This window comes from Ornithodoros turicata, unplaced genomic scaffold (genome assembly GCF_037126465.1).
Source record: "Ornithodoros turicata isolate Travis unplaced genomic scaffold, ASM3712646v1 Chromosome122, whole genome shotgun sequence".
Classification (NCBI taxonomy): domain Eukaryota; kingdom Metazoa; phylum Arthropoda; class Arachnida; order Ixodida; family Argasidae; genus Ornithodoros; species Ornithodoros turicata.
In genome coordinates this window covers 211790-232513 of record NW_026999304.1, presented here as the reverse complement: position 1 = coordinate 232513, position 20724 = coordinate 211790, and the positions used below count along the sequence as shown (strand labels likewise).

Sequence of the window (20724 nt, the reverse complement as noted above, 5' to 3'; positions counted from 1 at the left end):
ACTGTAGTCCCAGAGCAAATCTTTTACGTAAGCAAATATGATGCGACCTGGCAAAATGAATTCGCAAATGAGGTTACATTCCAGAAAGAGCTACCAAAGACATGGGATGAGAGCGTGCCTACTTTGATTATAGTCGACGATCTCATGAATGAGAAGAATGTGATGCAAGAAATGGTTCATATCTATACGAGAGCATCACATCATAAGAACGCATCCATTATTTTTCTTTGTCGGTACTTATTTCACAACGACGTCAACTATAGAACATTATCTCACAATAGCACATATTTAATAATTTAAGGTCACGCACGCAACTGGAACTTTTAGGACGCCAGATCTTCGGCAAACCTCAATTACGGTACTTTATCAGTGCATTTGAGCAGGCAACAGAGAAACCATTTGGTTATGTGGTGATTGACCTACACCCTCTGATGCAGTCTCAATTTCGACTGTGAACAGGCATTACTGGAAACGTTCGCCACTTTGTTTTCTTGCCAAAATGAAAAGACTGCGTCATCATTTAACTTTTCTAAAAGTCCTTGCAACGTGTACTCCTAAAGAGCGCGTAGAGATTTTAAAGGAGGCGCCACCTCATAGCATAGAAGCTCTTTCTGAAGTCTGTAAGAATATATTGAATGGTAATATTAAGCTACCGCCCAGATTGTTCAAAGAGCTGGAAAAGGAGAACCACACCATTCGATACATTGCATATAAAACGCTGCACAAATCACCAAAAAGACTAAGATACTTCCTCTGTCGTCAGAGGGGTGGATTAGTGCCACGGATCCCCTTATTACTCACGGGATTAACCAGTGTGCTCGGTGGTGTCGCAGGTCGTGCTCTGGGAAAAACGGTAGGTGTCTAAAAATGGCTACAAAGGTCGAGGTATTGACTCATATCGAATCAATTCTGGAATCTAACAAAAGCAAAACGAAAGTAAAACGAATGTTAACTGCTATGTACTACATTATAAAAAATCATCAGCAACCATATAATGAAACAGAGCCAGCACCCACAGTACAGGAAGAAAAAAACGATTAGTCACTTCCAATGGGACGCTCATTTGATTACAATTCGCTTCCTACTAATGTCAATATTAAAAAAGTAAGATGCATAGTCTCAGTGCTACCTAGGAGCTTGACTTGGAATGATAAGGGAGAAATCATTCATAACAACCAAACAATCGCTGGTTCCAATATAAAAGAATTGGTGTTGCATTTATCAGGACACAAGAAAGGGAAGCCTGCTTGGTACCGAAAAGTGGCAAAGTTCTTGCAGCCACACCAAATACGTCAGAAGAGGAAAGCAAGGAAACGTATACTCTGGGAAACGTATAAATCGCCCCAAAGAACAAAGATGCTTTCATCATCATCATCAGATGAATATATCACAGAAGAAGAATGAATTATAGGGATTCAAACGGCTGGTTTGGGAGGGGTTGCCCGATACTGCAGAGGTCGAAACATCCCTAAGAAACAGGCAATCGAAGAACTACAGCGAGATGACGGCTACAAACTTACAGAGAAGGAAGACGTAGATTTAAGAGAAGAAAGACCATCTCACTGCACCTCCACGATCTTCATCAAGCAGATTTTCAGCTTGATTTTCAGCAGCTGATTTCATTCCTGCAGTACAAGAAACAAAATAAAGGATTTTCCTTCATACTCATTGGGATAGACTGCTTATCAAGACGACTCATGGCTACACCCATTAAGACCAAGCGTGGTGAAGATGTGAAGAAAGGATCGATCAAGTTGTACAGCCATAAAAACTATCCCTATCACTTGCAGGTGGATAGAGGGAGAGAGTTCTACAAAACATGGTGTAAACGTCACTCAATACACATCTATAGCTCTAGATCTATTTACTAATGTTCTTTAATCGAGAGCACAATTAGAACTATTAAAGCTAGACCTTATCGTTATTTCGCCAGTAAAGTTCATCACAAGTACATTGCTGTTTTCCCAAAGATCATCGCCGACTACAATTCGTCATATCACTCGACTATCAAGATGGCCCCGAACGACGTTGATAAAAATAATGGGACTGAACTATTCAATAGACTTCACAGTAAAAATGACAACAAACCAAAAAAGCTTCCATTGAATATTGGTGATCAGGTGCGTGTTCTCACCAATAGATCAATTTTTGACAAGGGGTACATTGGGCACTGGTCCTTAGTTGTCTACACGATCACACGATACAAGAACTTGGATCCATCAGTGTTTTACATAGCTGGTCCGACGGGGTCGAAGACGATGCAACTTACTATGCCAATGAATTCCAACGTGTAGTGAAATCGCAAGACGACCCATATCCAAGTGAACGCATAGTAAGTCGAAAGAAAATAAACAGTGTCACACATTATAAAGTGAAATGACTAGGTTATGATGACTCATTTAATTCCTGGGTTCCAGTCCGAGATGTTGCGAAGTTCTGATTTCTACATGTATCTCCTATCCAATGATTGCATGGATATGCACCCGAACAACAGACTCAGTGACTTTACAATTTCTCTGAGTGCACCACTACAACTGAATGAAGAATATGAAATCGGCCTGCATCAACTTTCCAACTTACTAACGATGCTACTATACATATTACTTCCAGAAGCAATTATCGAGCTGCGTAAGGAAGTTGTTGTGATATCAACTTTGGAACACGCGCTGCAAGATTTTTTAAAAGAATTCGACATCACATTTGGTTATCTTGATGGAAGGTACACATTCCAACTACCTCAAATAATTCGTTCTATTAAATTTTTGGACGAAGAACTGCAACAAGCCATGGGTGTGTCCACTATACAGTGTTTGAAAGTTGTAGGTGCTAAAGTTCCACATCAGAACACGTACATGGGAGAGGAAGCTATCTCAAGGATGCTTTTAAAGGAAGATGTGACTATCATTACACAATATGCTCCAATCATATTCACACCAGGTCGCTCTATCAGTGTCACACTAAATCTCTTCTTTAAAAGATATGAAACCAATGCAAAGATACTATTCCAAAACAATACCTATACATTATTGGTTCCACGTCTCAAGAGACTCCTCAAATTAAACTCCAGTAAACTGTTAGAAAATACAACACAATACATTGGAGATCTATATACATTCAGTTTTGGTGTTGTTCTAGAAAAAGTAATACTTGCAACGGAAGAAGTCCAAGTTCCACCAAATTATTACGAGACACCGCGTTCGCTTCTACAAGCTATCAGAGATGTGATAGGTAGCAATGCTATACTAATGTACAATGAAGATACATGGCTGTTAACTTTCACTCCTGTTGATGGACTAACTATAGATCTTTCTGAATATTTGAGTAATATGTTGGGTTTCGCAGCAATTCAGTCTATTGCAAACAGCACCACTGGAACCACACCACTGAATCTTAAACCATTGTTTCAGACTTGTATCTCGATTTATTATCACTGTATTTTAATATAACTATGCAGATATTGAGGTTGGATGGGAGTGAACCAATTACCCGAAGAGCAGACAGTATCACTGGGGACACTGCCCAGTCAGAAAATTCTGTCCTACTGATGTCCATCGGATATACTTTCATGGAGATACGGATATCCGCAGAATAATGAAATTCCTCCAGCGGAGATACTACGGAGATCCACTTGGCCGGGCTTCGAACTTCCTACGAACGTGCACTTTGTGGACATAACCAGGAGATACGGACAGAAACAGGAGCTCTCTGGGATGTAGCGTGTATCTCGAGCGCGTGTTTCCTTTTTTATTTTTCAGAAGTCAGTATACGCTTTGTAGTAAAATATAAAGCGTGTTTCCGCCATTTGTTTAACATCTGCCACCGTCGCCACTCGTTTCACTTTCTGTTGCTCCGGTTTGCTTCCCATGAGGGAAAATCAGCGCGCCGTTTCAAAAAAATATATATATAAAATAAAAAGGAAAAGAAAGAAGAAACAGCAACAAGAGATTGGGCCACTCAGCCGAAATGCTTTGGAAGTTGCATTCACTTCCAAACAAGGAAGAGACACTGTACATTGGTGTTCTCGCGAGCTTCTACACATTCGAGAGCCCTGTTCGCCTGTGAGTCGAAATGAAGGGTGAGCTGTCTAAGTTTAATTCGATTGCGTGCATAAACAACGGCGAAATGAGAAATTGTTTGGCGTATTTAGTCGGCGTAGAGGTAATGTCTCTGTTTCTTACTCATGTAGCTTGAGAAAGTGAGGTGGTTCATGGAAAGCCGAATTTCTGCAGTGCTACATCGTCCCGCGTTTCTCTCTCCCTTCAAATACATAATCCGTACAGCATCCCATCACGGAGCTGATTCGGACAATCCGTGAAACGGCCTCAACAGGACCTCCTGCGGATATACGGCTACGGATATCCTTCCATAAATATCCGAGGAGAGTCCCACGGAGGTCAGTTTCCGGATATGGACATTGGGATCTATTTCGGACGTCCGTAGGAGATGGTGTTCTGTCTGGGTGTATTCCCAGTCAACAACTTGGGTGCCGCTTTATTATGTAACCATTTACTTGAATCAATGTCTTGCGAGCAGTAACTGTTTGAACTCCTATCGATGTATGATTGATACCCTGCTTCATACGAATACTCACATGAAGATGACTTTAGATGATTATGCAATGTATACATATGGCACAGGAGAGCATGCAGCAAATGATCCACTCGCTCGGGATGCAAAGTTGCGCATTGCTAGGACAAGTGGGGGAAAACTATTTGAAATTGTCATGAAAGTTAACAGCGACCTCACAAACCAAGGGAGGCTTTTGTTACCTGGTGTGGGGGTTCGAGTGACTGCTCTACATAATAAGGATAACTTTAGATTGCTAACTGGCACCAATGAAACTCATAAGCATCAATTGAAAATCCACAGCGCGGCACTTGTAGCACGCAAAGTCAAAGTTAGCAACTCAAGTTTTACTGCACACCAGAAAGCCCTTAGATCAGCGTTTCCCAAACTTTTGGCGGTTACGGACCCCCGGAAGCGATGAGAACCAATTCACGGACCCCCCCCCCCCACACACACACAATTATACCGGGATACGCGCTGTGTACACTGCATTGCAGACCGCGTTTAATATGAGCGACAGGGTATAACAAGGAACGAAATTACATTTGTGGTACGTTACATTTGTGGAACGAAATTACATGGTCAAGTAGACAGAAGCGAAGTTGACTTCCAACGCCGCGTTCAGTGCGAGGTACCATCTGTAGTGCATCATCACTCTCAGTCAGTTCGAACTCGAAGCAAAACGATATAGCGCACTGTATTTTCCATGCTAGCCAGTGCATAACCAGCAACCTCGTCAGCTGCTGCGTGCTTTCGATACAGCTTCAGAAAGGATTTTCGGACTGGTTTCTTCTTCTTGTTTGTATGTGTATGACGCGGACAAACGTGCATTGCAGGACTTTTCTACCAGAAATTAGAAGCTAGCCGTTCAAGCATGCTTGTGCAATTTTAGAAGTTCTGGGTGTTTGGAAATCGGGCAGCATGTACGAGCGCGTGTTTGTGGGGACGAAAATCTACACTGAAATGTGAGAGACGGTCGCGGACCCCCACGGACACTCTCGCGGACCCCCAGGGGTCCGCGGAGCACACTTTGGGAAACACTGCCTTAGATCATCCCCGGCAAGTTACATCATGCGTGGACTAGAAAGCAGAGTCCGCTCGCTTTCGCAGGGCCTTCATGATGCAATCTTTGAAAACTTATTTCCTGATAGAATTCCTGATCAACTTACTGTATGTCTAGTTCGCACCGAGGATTATCAGGCTGGTTACAAGTCGAGCCCCTTTTGTTTTGAGCATTTTAACGTTAGTTTTGTAACACTATCAGTTGATGGATACAGGAAACAACTATCCTCTGACTGGGAAAATGATCTGGCTAGAGCAAGCGACTATGAATTCTTGTATCAACTGAATGAAAAACATGTCGAGTTAAATTATGAAAAATATAAAGCAAATTCCTTTATCATGCATTGGAACTTGAGTGCTGACGAAAGTTTTGGTTCCTACTTTAATCCATTGTGCAAGGGCAATTGCAGGATTCAAATGAAGTTTGCTAAGCCATTACCTTGTGCAGTGTCGGTTATACTTATTAGTGAAGCACCCAAGATTTTATCAGTCGATGGTGATCTTGTTGTTCGAAGGGACTAAGTATGAACGTGTTTGATCTGGAATTATTGTTTTCTCTGAACCATGAAACTTTCAATATGTATCGCGGGACCTTCGCAATTGATATGGTACCAAGTTTAACGACAGAAGGGTTTATAGTTATCAGCACACACCCACACGATGGTCCCGGAGAACACTGGCTATTGTACATGAGAGACAGGAATGACAAGTACATCTATGTAGACAGCTTTGGTCTACCACCGATTGAAGAAGAGCTGCTAGATCTGCCTGTTGATCAGTATTGTGAGAAATGCATTCAAAGCATTTACAGCTCACACTGTGGACTTTTAGTTTGTTTCTTTGCTCACCGCCTTTGTAAGAATTACCAACTCAAGAGCATTGTGTCCTTATTTGACAATAACCTTGTACACAATGACCTCAAGATAATAAAAATGATTGAAGAGGAATACCTCATTTAAAGAAAAATGTCTCATTTTATTTCTTCAATGTACAGACCTCTTTAAGATAGTCCTCCAGACTCGACACCTTGCGACAACCATCTTTGTTGCGACGCACGATGTATTCCGAGTGTTGGATGTAAAATTTTCGAATTATTGGTTGCTTGAGTCCGACATTAAGTATGGCTGGAGAGATAGTCTCACCCTGACGATACCGTCGCAACAACTCACACTTGATGGAGACGAAGCGTTGGAGCCTTCGACTTCCCTCGTTTCGTCCGCATCGGAAACGGAAGAATTTGCATAATGAGACGAAAATCAGCCTCTGGCCCGTTGCAGTTCAGATAGGAGTTTAATTTCATCAAATCCTTGTACATCAGCCATTGTACCGTCAAAGCAAATCGTTCACTGGGCTTCATGGTTGACCCGAGCTTGGATGGCAACCGAGATAAGGTCGGATGTTATTGTCTTGCCAATGAGATATATTCGATGACCACAATCCACCACAACGACAGCGTCGCAGATGCTCATCATATTGCATAAAGAAAGTTCTGGGTGGTGGCTTCAATGTCTTCACAACAGGAAGATACCCCGTCAGAAGAAAATCAGAATCTGAACAAAGAATCACATTTTTTAGAGAGGGGAAAAACGGGAAAACTTTCGATACATACAATCGTCCTCGGAGAACGCGTAGCACTTCTGCGCTTCCATCGACGACTGTGAGGCGGATGTTGAAAAGGAATCCGATGGAAAGGGTGTGTGCACTTTCCCTATGCGGTTGCGTTTTCCTTAGTTTGCAATTGGTTGTTTACTACAAAGACTTTTGCTACATGCGGATTTCTCTAGCCCGCCCCCATCAACATTTTCACCCTATAAGTTCGAACATGGCGTGCAGTGTTTCTCCAACAAGTTCTGTTGCCCTGGTTGCAGTGCTGGTTTTCATTTTGCCTGACAAATTTTGTTTGGTGTGCTGCCCTCCTGCTCAAGTTCGAGGACAAATTTTGTTTGGTGTGCTGCCTCCTGCTCAAGTTCGAGACCAAAGCTTGTTTGGTGTGCCGCCTGCTGCCCAAGTTCCTACTAGACCTGCTGAGAGTGAGTATTTTTCTTGATTTATCTTCACATATTATAACTGAGACTATTCCATTTTCTTTTTTTATTTAGTGCCTCGCTGTGGAATTTGCGGGTATGATGGCATTGAACAATTAATACAACCTATTGAGGAGAGGGAGCAAGCTTTGCAAATTGATGCTGGTGGTGTGGAAGCTAATCATCCGGAGTGGGAATTGGATTTTAATATGTTACTAGATGATGATCTGTTTGATTCGAATACTCCAATAGATGCCATTCAAAATGACAATTTTGCCGAATTAAACAACCCATTACCACCAGAGCCAAATGTCGATCAGGTACAAGATCTCTCGGAACATATTAGAGGTGCCCATCCCGGCGTTGAAGTTCCATACCTACCATTCTTTCTCACTCAGAGTGCATTTGGTGGTCATAATAGATGTTTTGCGCTGTTTGCTTCTCCACATGATGACAGTGTGGAAGATCCAATCGATTATGTTCTTTTGTATCAGCATGATATAGTGCGAATGTTGCAGGATCAGTGTATACCTTTCTGATTTTATATGCGACTAATTTTGCATATGGTGAAAGAAGTAGGTGACAATATCATAACTAACATTGCATACATACCAACAAGGTCACAAGAGATACATAATCTTTCAGATATAATGGCTGCACTAAATGAGAGCTTTTCTGAACTCTCGCAAAACGTGGAAAACTATCAACGAGTTGGTAGTGCGTTTGTTTCCAGGGATGTTTTGGAACTTGAGGTAACTATCACTAAATTAAAGAAGAAGCGCATTGGGTGTAAAACGGCTATACCCGGTGAGTTGAAAAAAAAGTGCAAGACAATTACCAATGTGGACTCTCCTCCCAACGCCCCACACGAGTGGTTCAAATATAATACATTGGCTTTGTTGCACCCTCAGAAGAGGCGTATAAATAATTGGCAATCATATACCAAATACTTGGAAAATTGTGAGTCAAATTCTATTGCTCGTGTGAAGTGGTGGCCTGAGGGTCCAGTCTCATATTCTGATATAGATCTCTGGAAAGATCGTAATCAAATTGGTGTGTTTATTTACAAGTATGAGGATGGGACATTACATGCCTCTCGCATACCGAAAAAGGAATTCAATGATAGTATTAAGTTGTTGGAAGTGAATAATCACTTTTTTGGTATCAGAAATTTCAACGCTCTGATGAGTCGTAACGGTCGGGTGTTCTGCGAGAAATGCACTCGTGGATTTTATACCGGGCTAAAATATAATAAAATTTAATAAATATTTCAATATGTTTGCCTATCCTTATATGATAGGACTTGACACTGAGTCCATTCTGGACCCTAATGCAGCAGTCAAAAATGCCGTACAACGCCACGTAATGAGTTCATTTTGTGCAGTTCTAGTACGAACTTACGACTCGCAGATCGTTGCAAAACATGTATATTTGGGACCTGATGCTGGTTCCAAGTGTGTAGAATATCTCATGCTTCTACACGACATTGCAGCAATGTATAACAGCGAACCAGCACCTATAACTTTTGTCATCTGAGCAAGAGAGTAAACACAATGCAGGAACTCAGTGCGAGTACTGCGGTGTTCTCTTTGATCAAGCTCACCCTAAAACTTGTCATCATGACCACAGTAGGTATGATGGCCCAAACTTTTTGGCCTCTTTGTGCAATCAATGCAATGTTGGTTGTGCAAATAAGGGTAAGATACCGGTATTGGTTCACAATTTGGCCTATGACATCAGTTTTCTGCTTCGTGGTTTCCATGCCACGAAGTGGAACACACCACCCAAACTTATTGCAACAAGTAGTGAAAAAATACAGAACTTTGAGTATGGTAATTTCACTTTCCGTGACACTACTCAATATTTGAATCAATCACTGTCCTGTCTTGTTGACAGTTTAATGGTTTCTCAGGGTGTTCAGGCATTCAAGTGTCTGAAGCAGGTATATGGCGAAGATTTTCTTCGTCTGACTCGGAATGGTGTCTTTCCATACTCCTACATTAAGAGCTTTCATGTGTACAAAGAAGAAAGTCCAAGGAAGCTTTTTTTAATGATCTAACTAGGACACCTGTGAGCGACGATGACTATGCCTATGCACAGGGTATATTTAATCACTTTTCTTGCAGGACCCTCGCCGATTACAACAACCTTTATTTGTTATGTTGTGTATTGTTGCGTGGTGTATGATCCAGCCAGGTGCGACGGCGCCGCTTTGGCGCGAGAAGATCATGTATCGCGGGGAAGCGCGTGTTCTCTGGTTTCGGGGATCACGCGATGCGTTCACTCTGATGCGCCAGTCGGGCGTATCCCTTCTTACAGAACAGATGTAGTCCAGAAAGCAATAAAGTTAGAGTTCATCGTGATCAACGGAGTCTCAATCTTCCCAAACTCAACATTGGCGACGAGGATGGGATTTACTGGGCCTTCTCCTGGGAAGATCGACTTTCGTACGTGATCGCGCCCGATTCACAAATTCACGGACTTCAGATGGCAGCAATCGGAACAATCAGTGAGTTCGATGTTTCGAATCTTTCTTCATGGGATGTCTACGCGGATCAACTGCGCTTCTATTGCGAAGCTAATGCTATCACGGATGCTGCAAAACAGCGTGCTACGCTGCTGGCCGTTTGTGGTATCAAGACACTTGGAATCGTTCGATCCCTCGTTTCACCAGCGTCTCCATCCGAAAAGTCCTACGATGAACTGATCGCACTGCTGAAAAGTCATTTCACTCCGAAGCCATCGGTAATATACAGCCGCTTCCAGTTCCACAAACGCGTGCAACGTTCCGGCGAAAGGATCACTACATACGTGACTGAGTTACGCCGGCTAGCAGAGGACTGCAACTTCGGATCCACACTGAGTGAAAGACTACGTGATCAGCTTGTGTGCGGCATTCGTGATGACGGGTTACAACGGCGTCTGCTCGCCGAAACAGATTTAACCTTCGAGAGCGGTAAAGCAAAAGCCCTCGCTGCCGAAGCAGCGGCCGACCAAGCGAAGGAAATACAAACTCAGGGGTTAGCTTCCGCGGTCCATCACATCAACAATGATCGCCGGGATCGTAACTGCAAAGGATCCACAGCGGAGTCCCGACATGCGAGGGGACCCCCGAAGACTTCGTGCCACGGATGTGGAGCGTCACATGACCGCGACCGATGTCCGTTCCGAGAAGCAATTTGCCGTCACTGTCACAAAAAAGGGCACATCGAACGCGTGTGTCGTGCAAAGAACTCTCGTGACCAGAAAGTACAAGAACCTGCCCGACAGCGACAGGGTCAAAAATCTTCGTCAACAACGCATGCAGTTGAACAGCCAGAAGAACACGTCTCAGATACTGCAAGTATCTATCAGATGAACAATGTGGACGAAATAGGAACATCCACTCTCCGGAAGCAGTACACCAAAGTGAGGATAGATGGGTCTGAATGCCAGATGGAAGTCGACTCAGGATCCGATTATTCTATTATTTCTGAAGCTACATACAAGTGCCTATGGCCAGAGAAGGGCCCAACTATTCATCCACTCTCCATTTCACTACGCGACTTCCAAAAGCAGCCAATTCCGCTGCGTGGCACATGCTTCGTTGATGTTCAGTATGAATCCTTCAAAGGTCCGCTGCGGCTTCTTATCGCTGACGGAGAACGAGTGAGTCTGCTGGGGTACGAATGGTTCGCACCATTGGGTATCAAGTTGACGGGTGTTTACCACATGGATGCCAACCCCCTAGAGCAAGTACTCAACGACTTCAAAGAAGTATGTCAGGAAGGCCTTGGAACTTACACAGGACCTGCTGTTTCACTTCCAGTAGATCCTTCTGTTCCACCCATCCGACTGAAGGCAAGGAATGTTCCCCTGGCATTACGTCCGAAAATCGATGCTGCACTCGATCGTCTTATCGCCGATAATGTTATTGAAGCAATTTCAAATCCAAAATGGGCTACTCCTGTTGTTCCTGTCGTCAAACCGTCAGGAGAAGTAAGACTGTGCGGCGACTACAAGGTTACTATCAACACCGCCATGCGTGCTCATCCATACCCCATTCCTGCAGTCAATCATCTTCTTTCAAGCTTGTCTGGTGGTAGCTGCTACGCAAAAATAGACCTCGCACAGGCCTATCTTCAACTACGTGTAGACGATGATGCTGCAGAAGCACAAACCATCATCACACGTCGGGGTGCTTTCAAAGTGAAACGCCTCCAGTACGGTGTGAATGTAGCTCCAGGACTTTTCCAGCACTTAATTGACGAACTTCTCGTAGGACTACAGGGAGTAGTGCCTTATTTTGACGACATCTTGATTCAAGGTGCTAACCAGGACGAACTTACAACAGGATTGCGCGAGGTGTTACGGCGACTTGCCCGTGCTGGCCTGCGAGCCAGAGAGGACAAATGCTTGTTTGGTGTGTCCTCCGTAGAATTCCTGGGGTATCGTGTCGACGCTAACGGCATTCACCCTGCAGATTCCAAGGTTACAGCGATCCATGATGCGCCGCGTCCGAACAGCAAGCAAGAGCTTCAAGATTTTCTTGGTCTGCTGAACTTCTACAATTCCTTTCTGAAGGACAAGGCTACCGTTGCTGAGCCGTTGCATCGTCTTCTCGACAAGGACGCAGAGTGGAATTGGACTACCATCCATGACGAGGCTTTCCAGCGAGCCAAAGAACTTCTCTCATCAGATAGCGTTCTTGTACCCTTCGATGAGAAGCGTCCTACATTCCTCACGTGTGATGCATCACCTTATGGTGTAGGGGCTGTACTAAGTCAGCAAGAGCCAGATCGGCGCGAAGCTCCAGTTGCATTCTCTTCACGTACGTTGACAAGTACAGAGCGTAACTACGCACAAATCGACCGTGAAGCTCTCTCCATTATCGCCGGAGTAAAGAAGTTTCATCATTTTATCTATGGACGTGCATTTACAATTGTGACTGACCATCAACCACTTCTGCTAATATTCACAAGGTCAAAGCCCACTCCCCTTAATCTCACCAGAGAAGAATGCACCACCTTAAGAATGCTTCGTTGGTCTCAGATGCTAAACGCTTACGAGTTGGAGCTTGTTCATCGATCTGGGAAGAAAATTGCTAATGCAGATGCTCTAAGCCGCTTGCCACTTCCCGTCAAAGACAAAGCTATACCATGTCCACCCGAGGTGCTGTTCACCGAAGAGCTGGCCAGTCCACCGCTTCACGCGAAGGACATTGCAAGCATGACTATACACTGTCCTCAACTTTCCCGAGTTCCCAACTGGGTGTGGAAGGGTTGGCCAGATGACAAATGTCCAGATGAGTTCAAGACATTCTGGTCGAAACGCTATGAGTTATCTGCTCATAAGAACTGCCTCTTGTGGGGAAACAGAGTAATAATTCTCAAAGAGGGTCAACAGCGAGTGTTAGACGAGCTCCATCTGGGTCATCCAGGGATAGGACACATGAAAGCCCTTGCTCGTTCGTACGTATGGTGACTGAAGATCGATGAGGACATCGAGCAGTCTGTCAGGAGTTGCACCGAATGCCAATCCACGAGGTATGCACCACCACGTGCGCCGATACATCCTTGGAGAATCATTCCTCCTGGTAGTTGACGCCTACTCAAAGTGGCTAGAGGTAAAGCTCATGCCATCTACATCTGCCGAAGCTACTGTCAACGCACTACGGGAGATCTTCGCTACGCACGGCATTCCAGATGTTGTGGTCAGCGACAACGGACCTCAGTTCACATCTGCTCACTTCCAAACATTCCTTCGGAGAAATGCTATAAGACAAACTCTCGTGGCTCCCTATCACGCTGCAAGCAACGGACAGGCAGAACGAATGGTACAAACAATGAAGGACTCGATGAAACGTATTGTACATGGCAGCTGGCAGCAACGACTTGCTTGTTTCCTCTTGCATCAGCATACCACTCCAAACTCATCAACAGGTTTTAGTCCAGCCGAACTCCTTATGCGACGCAGGTTGAAGAGTTGTCTGGACAGATTGCATCCAGACGGAATAAGTAAACGCCAGGAGGTAGAGGAACAGCAGGCTTCCAGACCAGCCGTAAGGACCTTTAAAGACTCTGACCCGGTGTATGTGCGAAACTACGGCCATGGAGAGCCATGGATCCCTGCAACAATTGAGAAGCTTACTGGACCTGTGTCGTACAGAGTTATAACTGAGGGTGGCAGGGTTGTGAGACGCCATCTAAACCAAATGAGAGGTCGCGCCACACCAAGCAACGAACTGCCAGAATCAGTTGAGAACCCGACTGATGTTTCTACAGGCGACTGTGTCCCACAAGGACTTGTAACACCTACATCTATTCCAATGAGTCAAGCACCAGCTAGTTCCCCAGCTGTTACAGAAGCCAGTCCGTCTTCACCGCACCTTAGTGGTCCTATCTCTACACGACCACGCCGAATGATCACACGTCCGCGATATTTGGACGATTTTGTCAGCTAGGGGGAAGGGGTGTTGTGTATTGTTGCGTGGTGTATGATTCAGCCAGGTGCGACGACGCCGCTTTTGCGCGAGAAGATCATGTATCGCGGGGAAGCGGGTGTTCTCTGGTTTCGGGGATCACGCGATGCGTTCACTCTGATGCGCCAGTCGGGCGTATTCCTTCTTACAGAACAGATGAAGTCCAGAAAGCAATAAAGTTCGAGTTCATGGTGATCAACGGAGTCTCAATCTTCCCAAACTCAACATGTTATGTGACACATAGTTGTTGTTGGATGTAGTGCAGCGTTTTAGGTTTCTATCCTTGGTAGTGCTTCGCTTTGTGAGTTTCCCAGGTTTCAGCTGGCAAGCTACTCTGAAGCACACTTCGGCAGAAATAGAGCTCTTCACTGATGAAGAAATGTACCATACGATTGAGGGCTCCATTCGTGGAGGTATTTGCAAGCAATCGAAACGCTATGCTCGAGCTAACAATAACGATTGCCCTGATTACGATGAAGAAAGACCATCGAGCTATTTGGCCTACTATGATGCCAATTCTCTGTATGGTGGTTGTCTCACAAAGTGCCTTCCAGTTGGAGGGTTCGAATGGGTGCCTGAAGAAAAGTTCTCAAGTATCGATTTTGTTAATCACCCAGAGGATGAACCTATCGGTTATATATATGTATGCGATCTAGTATACCCTCCAGAGTTGCATGAGAAGACACGGTATTTCCCGCTGGCGCCGCTCAAGCAGAAGGCAGACTCAGGTTGGCTGTCAACGTACCAACATCAACTAATTGAGCAGCTTAATTACAGGACATCCACTCAAGAGAAGTTGCTTCTCACATGTATGGACAAAACAGGGCATGTTGTGCACTATCGCTTGCTGGGGTTGTACTATAGATTGGGTATGAAAGTGAGCAAGATCCATAAAATACTACAATTCAAGCAGAGCAAGATATTTGAACCATATATCATGATGAACATTGAGCGTCGTAGAGCAGCACAAACAGAGTTTGAGAAGAGCTTGATGAAGCTCTCTATAAATAGTATCTTTGGAAGAAGTCTTCTTAATCCTTCTCGTTTCAGGAACATTAAGGTAGCCTTTAGTCTAGAGGATGCTGAGCGGTATAGCAGTTCAAATGACTGTGTTCATTTCGAAATTCTCTGAGAATTGTGTGGTGTACGAATTGAAAAAAAAAAGAACTATCAAATGTAACTTCCCATTGCAGATTGGATTCTGCGTGCTGGAGCAGTCGAAGTATGTCATGTATGAGTTCCTCTATTGTACTCTACAGAGCAAGCTCTCCTGTACAGTCATTCCCATGTACACGGACACTGATAGTTTTATCCTAGAGTTGATGACTGACGATTATGAAGGTGAACTGAAGAAAATTGCAGATGAACATCTGGACCTGTTATCATATCCTGGAGATCATGCATTGTACAGTGACAAAAATAAGGGCAAGTTGTTTAGATTCAAGTGTGAGACTGGTGGTCTTATAATTGAGGAGGTAGTTGCTCTAAAGGCTAAAATGTATTCGATAAAGTTGGTTCGTGATGATCAAATAGCTAGAGCAAAAGGAGTGAAGAAGGATATACTTCGCAAAGCATTTGCTTCATGATGTGTACAAAAATGTGTTGTTCAATAGTGAAAAGGTATCTCTGTGCAAAAATCAACATGTAGCAAACGTCAGTGCATGTATACCTTGGAGAATACCAAGCTTGCTCTCATGCCCTATGATGATAAACGTTATCAATTCAATGCCGTCGATTCATACCCTTATGGAAGCTGCCAAATCAAGGAAGAAAATGTGTGAGTATGTTCCGTTCTCATGTTCTAATTGCCATCCTGTAGCATCTTTGTTGTTTTGTATGTTTCTTCTGTTTCAGGTATGAAGGTTTTTCCGCTCGGGTTTTCTCCTTCACACAGATTGACAACACAACTGGCAACATAATTGGCAATCCCCATCACCATTGGCCTTAACTGGCATTAATAAAGTATTTTTCACTTGTACAAATGTGTATGTCTATTGCTTGCATGTATTCAGGAGGAAAGTATGCTATGTTAAGTGCGGTAGGAAAACTTCCCGCTCGGGGATGTAATAAAAGATGTGGAAAGGGAATAAGATGTATTTTGCATGTTGATGCATTTTCAAACGCGATAAGGCAACCGCTCTCTACGCGCGCGCGGCCGCGAAACGCGCGGGGCGGTCTTGGCGCGCGCTCCTCCTTGGCGCAAAGTATCTTGCTCCAAATATCTCCCTATCTGGAGCGGATCGTACTGATGGTCACTAGTATCTTCGGTTCTGCGAATCTTTCCCCTTCTACTACTGTCTGGGTTTGCGCATGATGTAACGTTAGTCCGTATTCTGGGTGTTTTCCGCTTTGTCGTTCTAAAGGCTGTAAGTTGAGGGTGTTCAACAGGTCGAGCTCCACTTGATGTTGATACGCCTCGGGAAAGGAGAGATTCCAGGACTGACACTGCACAGCCGTCACTTGCCACAAAGTTCAACCTTAGTTTAGCTTTCTACGGATGTTGAGTTAGGGCACTTTGATTGGCCGTGTCATGCTGATTCTCCCTGGAATGAGGTTGAGGTCTGATTCTTTCATGAGTCACCACTATGCAGTCTCCAGTGCACAGGTTGAACTTTGTGGTAAGTGACGGCTGTGCAGTGTCAGTCCTCGATTCTCTCCCTTCCCGAGGCGCATCAACATCAAGTGGCGCTCGACATGTTGAACACCCTCAACTTGCAAGGGGGGAGGAGTCAGGAGTGAGGACGATGTTGGACTCCAGCGACGAGGTGGCCATGTGACCAAAGCAAGAAAAGGGCCCGCGAGCCGCAACGACGAGAGTCTGGTGCGTGGCGCCAGCGAACGGGGAGCTCGAGACTGGGAGCCTTCAGACAATTGAATGGTTTACTACTGTTGAACTGGACCTGTATTCTTGACTTTCGTATTATGGAAAGGAAGAAGCGTTTTCTCGACATGGTGAGCCGTCAGCAAAAATATGGGTGCTGAACAGAGATGTGGCACTCGTCCTCGGCAATGTGGCCAAAGAGAGGTCGCCTTCAAGCTCTACCAATATGCTTCATCAAGCAAGTTGGACTCGCGATGTGGACAGAGTGCATGGTATGAAATATACAGCTACACTGGAGAGAATCCTGGCTGTGGCTGCAGTATAAGACTGCGATCTCCAGAGGAATACGACACTGGTGTCACTGAAAATTTATTATCACGTGGCAGTCACAGCAGCTTTGATGATTTACAATTTGTTGCCACTGCGTCAAGCCACAGCTGTGATTCACCTGAACCTAAAGTGTACATTGACTTACGACCTAGTACAGGTAAGGATGCAGCACACGAACTGACTTGTTTTCTTGGAGAATGGTCTGTGCAGCACCATATAAGAAATCGTGTCCTTAGCTCGCTCTTGCTACACCTTACGAAGTACCGATTGCTCTCTATACGATCCCCCGTTATGCGCGAATGGTGCTACAGACACCACGATAAACAAGAACTGATATTGTGCCCCCGGAGGAATACTGTCATTTCCCAATATCTCATAGCCTATACAAATTTCTCGTGAATATTAAAAGCCTCGAGAACTTGCCCAGGGTGATAAAGCTCTAGGTATATGTGGGTGGCGTTCCGATATTCAAGAGCGTTGCAGCTGAAAAGCATCAGGTGGACCATGTTTGTTCTCTCTTTTTTCTTCTTCTTTTCTTATGCCTCTTGGTTATACCTTCAGCTTGTTTTTTTCTTTTTTTCTTTTCTATTCACGAGTCCTGGAGTAGCCTGACCCACATTTGTTATTAATCGATCATTATGGTGACCAGCGATAATGACATGACGCCAAATAACCTGCAATAAACAGCTCATCCATACACTACTACAGTTACACCTGTACAAATAAAGTCCGTGATTAGGATGTTGTCTAAAATTCCATGGGAAAAGTGTGTGCGGGGGGGGGAGGGGGCTATCATCAGATTTATAAGCCAGACTGTCTTCCATACTGAGCGGTCATTCTATGCACGGCGCGAAGGCATTATGGGCTTCTCCGGTGCTGTTACGGCCTGATCTCCCGCAGTCCAAGGACACACGGCGCCTGAAAGGGAACAATTATAAAATGAGCGGCTTGTACTTATAAAATGAGCACAAACGTCAAGAGGCACACAGTGAAACAAAAATTCATGTCTGCTCAATGATAATTTCGATTAATAATAAAAGAGGACATCGTGTGTAGAAAAGGCTGTTGTCCCATCTCCACATATATTGCGCATTCTTCATTCGCGACCATGAACAGAACGGAACAGAAGTGTTGCTACCTGGCTTGCTACCAATGAAGACTTGCGAATGAAGGGGGGGGGGGGGGGTTCACCTGTGTGTGACTTTTTTCTACAGACGTGTCTAAAATCAAGAATATGGAGTAAAATGCGACCATATTACCCTTGAAGAAGACAAATTTGAAATAACGACGCCTTCCACAAGAGTCATATGTCGGCACAACTTATGAAGTCGACTGCAGCATGCGGCTATCCTGGTAGGCAAAACGCTCGTTAATGGCACAAATTCCGGAGGGGAAATACGGACATGGAGGACACATCGTTTCCGACAAGGATGTTGCTTTGTTTCTTGAGGTTGTCTATCATGAAAGGTCATGCTGCCTTTAAATTTACAAACGCCGAATGATAATCCCTCTTTGAAAAATTTGCGGTATCTTCGGGCCAAACGCGTTTTAGTGTTGAGTACCATGGTTAGCCTCTTGGTGAAATGCTACATGAGTTTTATTATTGTGAACATTTTAGTGTTTGTGAAATGCCACGTGTTCCAAACGCTTTTTGTGGCAGTCGCTCCCAGCCACTCAGACGTCCTCTATGGCTGGTTTACATTCCAACGCAAAATTTCGTTACAGCGAGGCTTCGGAACGATCGTTGAAAAGAATTACACGACGCTTTTGGTACAGCTCCCATCACCTTAATAATAACGCTGGAACCTCGCTGAGCGCATTAACAGCCACCCCGGAGGAACTGGGGGAATGTTAAGTGAATTAAATCCTCGCGTTAAAAACAGAATACATTAATTTTGTTCAATTAAGATATCCTTATGGCAATAAGGGCTGGTGTACTGGCGCTCGGGTACGATACCATATTTTACCAGTGTTAATATTAAGGTTAACGGGAGCTGTACACATAGTCCCGCAAATACAAGCTATGGGCATGGTTTTCCTCTTACGCGACGTCTTCTGCGGAAATATCCGTTAGCCTAAACCGAAACCACAGTCGCGAAGAATTTCCCTTTCTCAGAGCGGCCGTACGCGCAACACTACCAGAAGAAGATTCTTCTTTTTCCCAGAAGAACAGTCCTTGTTGCAAAATATCGGCGGCTCTTCTCTTGAGGCAATTCCTTTCATACTTCCCTACCTGTTCGCTAGATTTCTACCCGTCTGCCACCTAGACGGAGAAAGCCTGCTTACATGTGCGCGTGTCCCAACAACTATGAGTCAGTCAATCTGATGGCCAATCAAGAACGTGCTTTCTGTGGTCGTAGCCATGAAGACGAACCTCCGTCGTTCGTCTGCGAATACTGACTAAACGTTCCCGCGTACTAAATGGGACAACTTCAAAAAAAGACGTATAACTTAGTATTTTGTGTTTTTGGAGTCACACGGTGCAGCGGGGTTTAATAAGCGCTCCGTACAGACCGCCATACAAATAATTCTTCAAGGAGAAAGTGTCGCGAGAATGTGACGCTCTAGCATATATACGTACCACGCGTGGATTCACCAACTTCAACATGTCGTGTTCTTCGTGAGTCTTCTTTTCATAGCATGTCTCACAAGTATCATAATCTTCACATTGCAAGCACTTGTAGCGCGTCCCGCGCACTGGTGTTTCGTTGCACATATCGCAAATGATACCATCGTGGGTACGGGTACCCAGAGGCTTCAGCTTCTCACTTTCAACGGCCAAAACATGTAGCGTGAGGCTGTCGCTCATCGCTGCAGTTTCGAGGAACTCAGGATCACTAATCAAGACGATCGGTCCAAAGCTTGTATCTGAAAAAAAATGCACAGAGAGAACCATGTAGTCATAATCGTATCAGTGAAAAAACAAAAACAAAAATAGAAACGGTGCAAGTTGAGTATTAGTGGCCCATCGTAAGATTCATCAAAAATATTTAAGTATTCATTTCTAATTACTTATCCGAGAAAAAATACGGCACGTGTCTCGGAGACACATCTGTGTTCCATGGTGACGGCGCCACCTGTGGAGGCCACAGTGCAAGCCAGCAAGTACATATACAGAGGAAAAATAGCAGAAGCTCTGTGGCTGCACGTTGAGCATATGTTTATAATTTGATCCTGCACTCCCCCGAGGACAGCTGTTCCCCTCTACTCGGAGCTCGTCAGCGCGCCGCAGGAAAGTGACACGACCTTGGGTCGGCACTGACCGTGTTTGTCGGAGACACATCTGTGTTCCATGGTGACGGCGCCAACTGTGGAGGCCGCAGTGCAAGCCAGGAAGTACATATACAAAGGAAAAGTAGCAGAAGCTCTGTGGCTGCACGTTGAGCATATGTTTATAGTGTGATCGTGCACTACGTGCCCAGGACAGCTGTTTGTCGTAGCTCAATATGTTGTCTAAAAAA

The 20724-nt window shown here is 44.6% G+C and overlaps 3 protein-coding genes across 6 annotated transcripts in view; 2 read left to right on the top strand and 1 right to left on the bottom strand.

Moving 5' to 3' along the window:
- Positions 1-10139: 10139 nt before the first annotated feature.
- LOC135371796 (uncharacterized) lies at positions 10140-13115 on the top strand. The gene has a single exon (XM_064605748.1). It carries the CDS (start codon positions 10140-10142, stop codon positions 13113-13115), a length of 2976 nt encoding a protein of 991 aa, XP_064461818.1.
- Positions 13116-13125: 10 nt separating this feature from the next.
- On the top strand, positions 13126-14094 carry LOC135371795 (uncharacterized protein K02A2.6-like). The gene has a single exon (XM_064605747.1). The coding sequence runs from the start codon at positions 13126-13128 to the stop codon at positions 14092-14094; it is 969 nt and encodes a 322-aa protein (XP_064461817.1).
- Positions 14095-17289: 3195 nt separating this feature from the next.
- LOC135371802 (uncharacterized) overlaps positions 17290-20724 on the bottom strand; it is a 177392-nt gene continuing 173957 nt past the window's right edge. For all 4 annotated transcript variants that reach the window (XM_064605754.1, XM_064605755.1, XM_064605753.1 and 1 more), the window contains 2 exons: positions 19845-20131; positions 17290-18181 (listed from right to left, as the gene is read on the bottom strand). In XM_064605754.1, coding sequence (XP_064461824.1) covers positions 18143-18181; positions 19845-20131 — 326 coding nt within the window. In that variant the 3' untranslated portion in view covers positions 17290-18142. The remainder of the gene's footprint in view (positions 18182-19844; positions 20132-20724) is intronic.

What these genes read in the sequence shown, in the direction of transcription:
- LOC135371796 (XM_064605748.1), top strand. Translation starts at nt 10,140, where the DNA reads ATGGCAGCAATCGGAACAATCAGTGAGTTCGATGTTTCGAATCTTTCT.
- LOC135371795 (XM_064605747.1), top strand. Translation starts at nt 13,126, where the DNA reads ATGAGGACATCGAGCAGTCTGTCAGGAGTTGCACCGAATGCCAATCCA.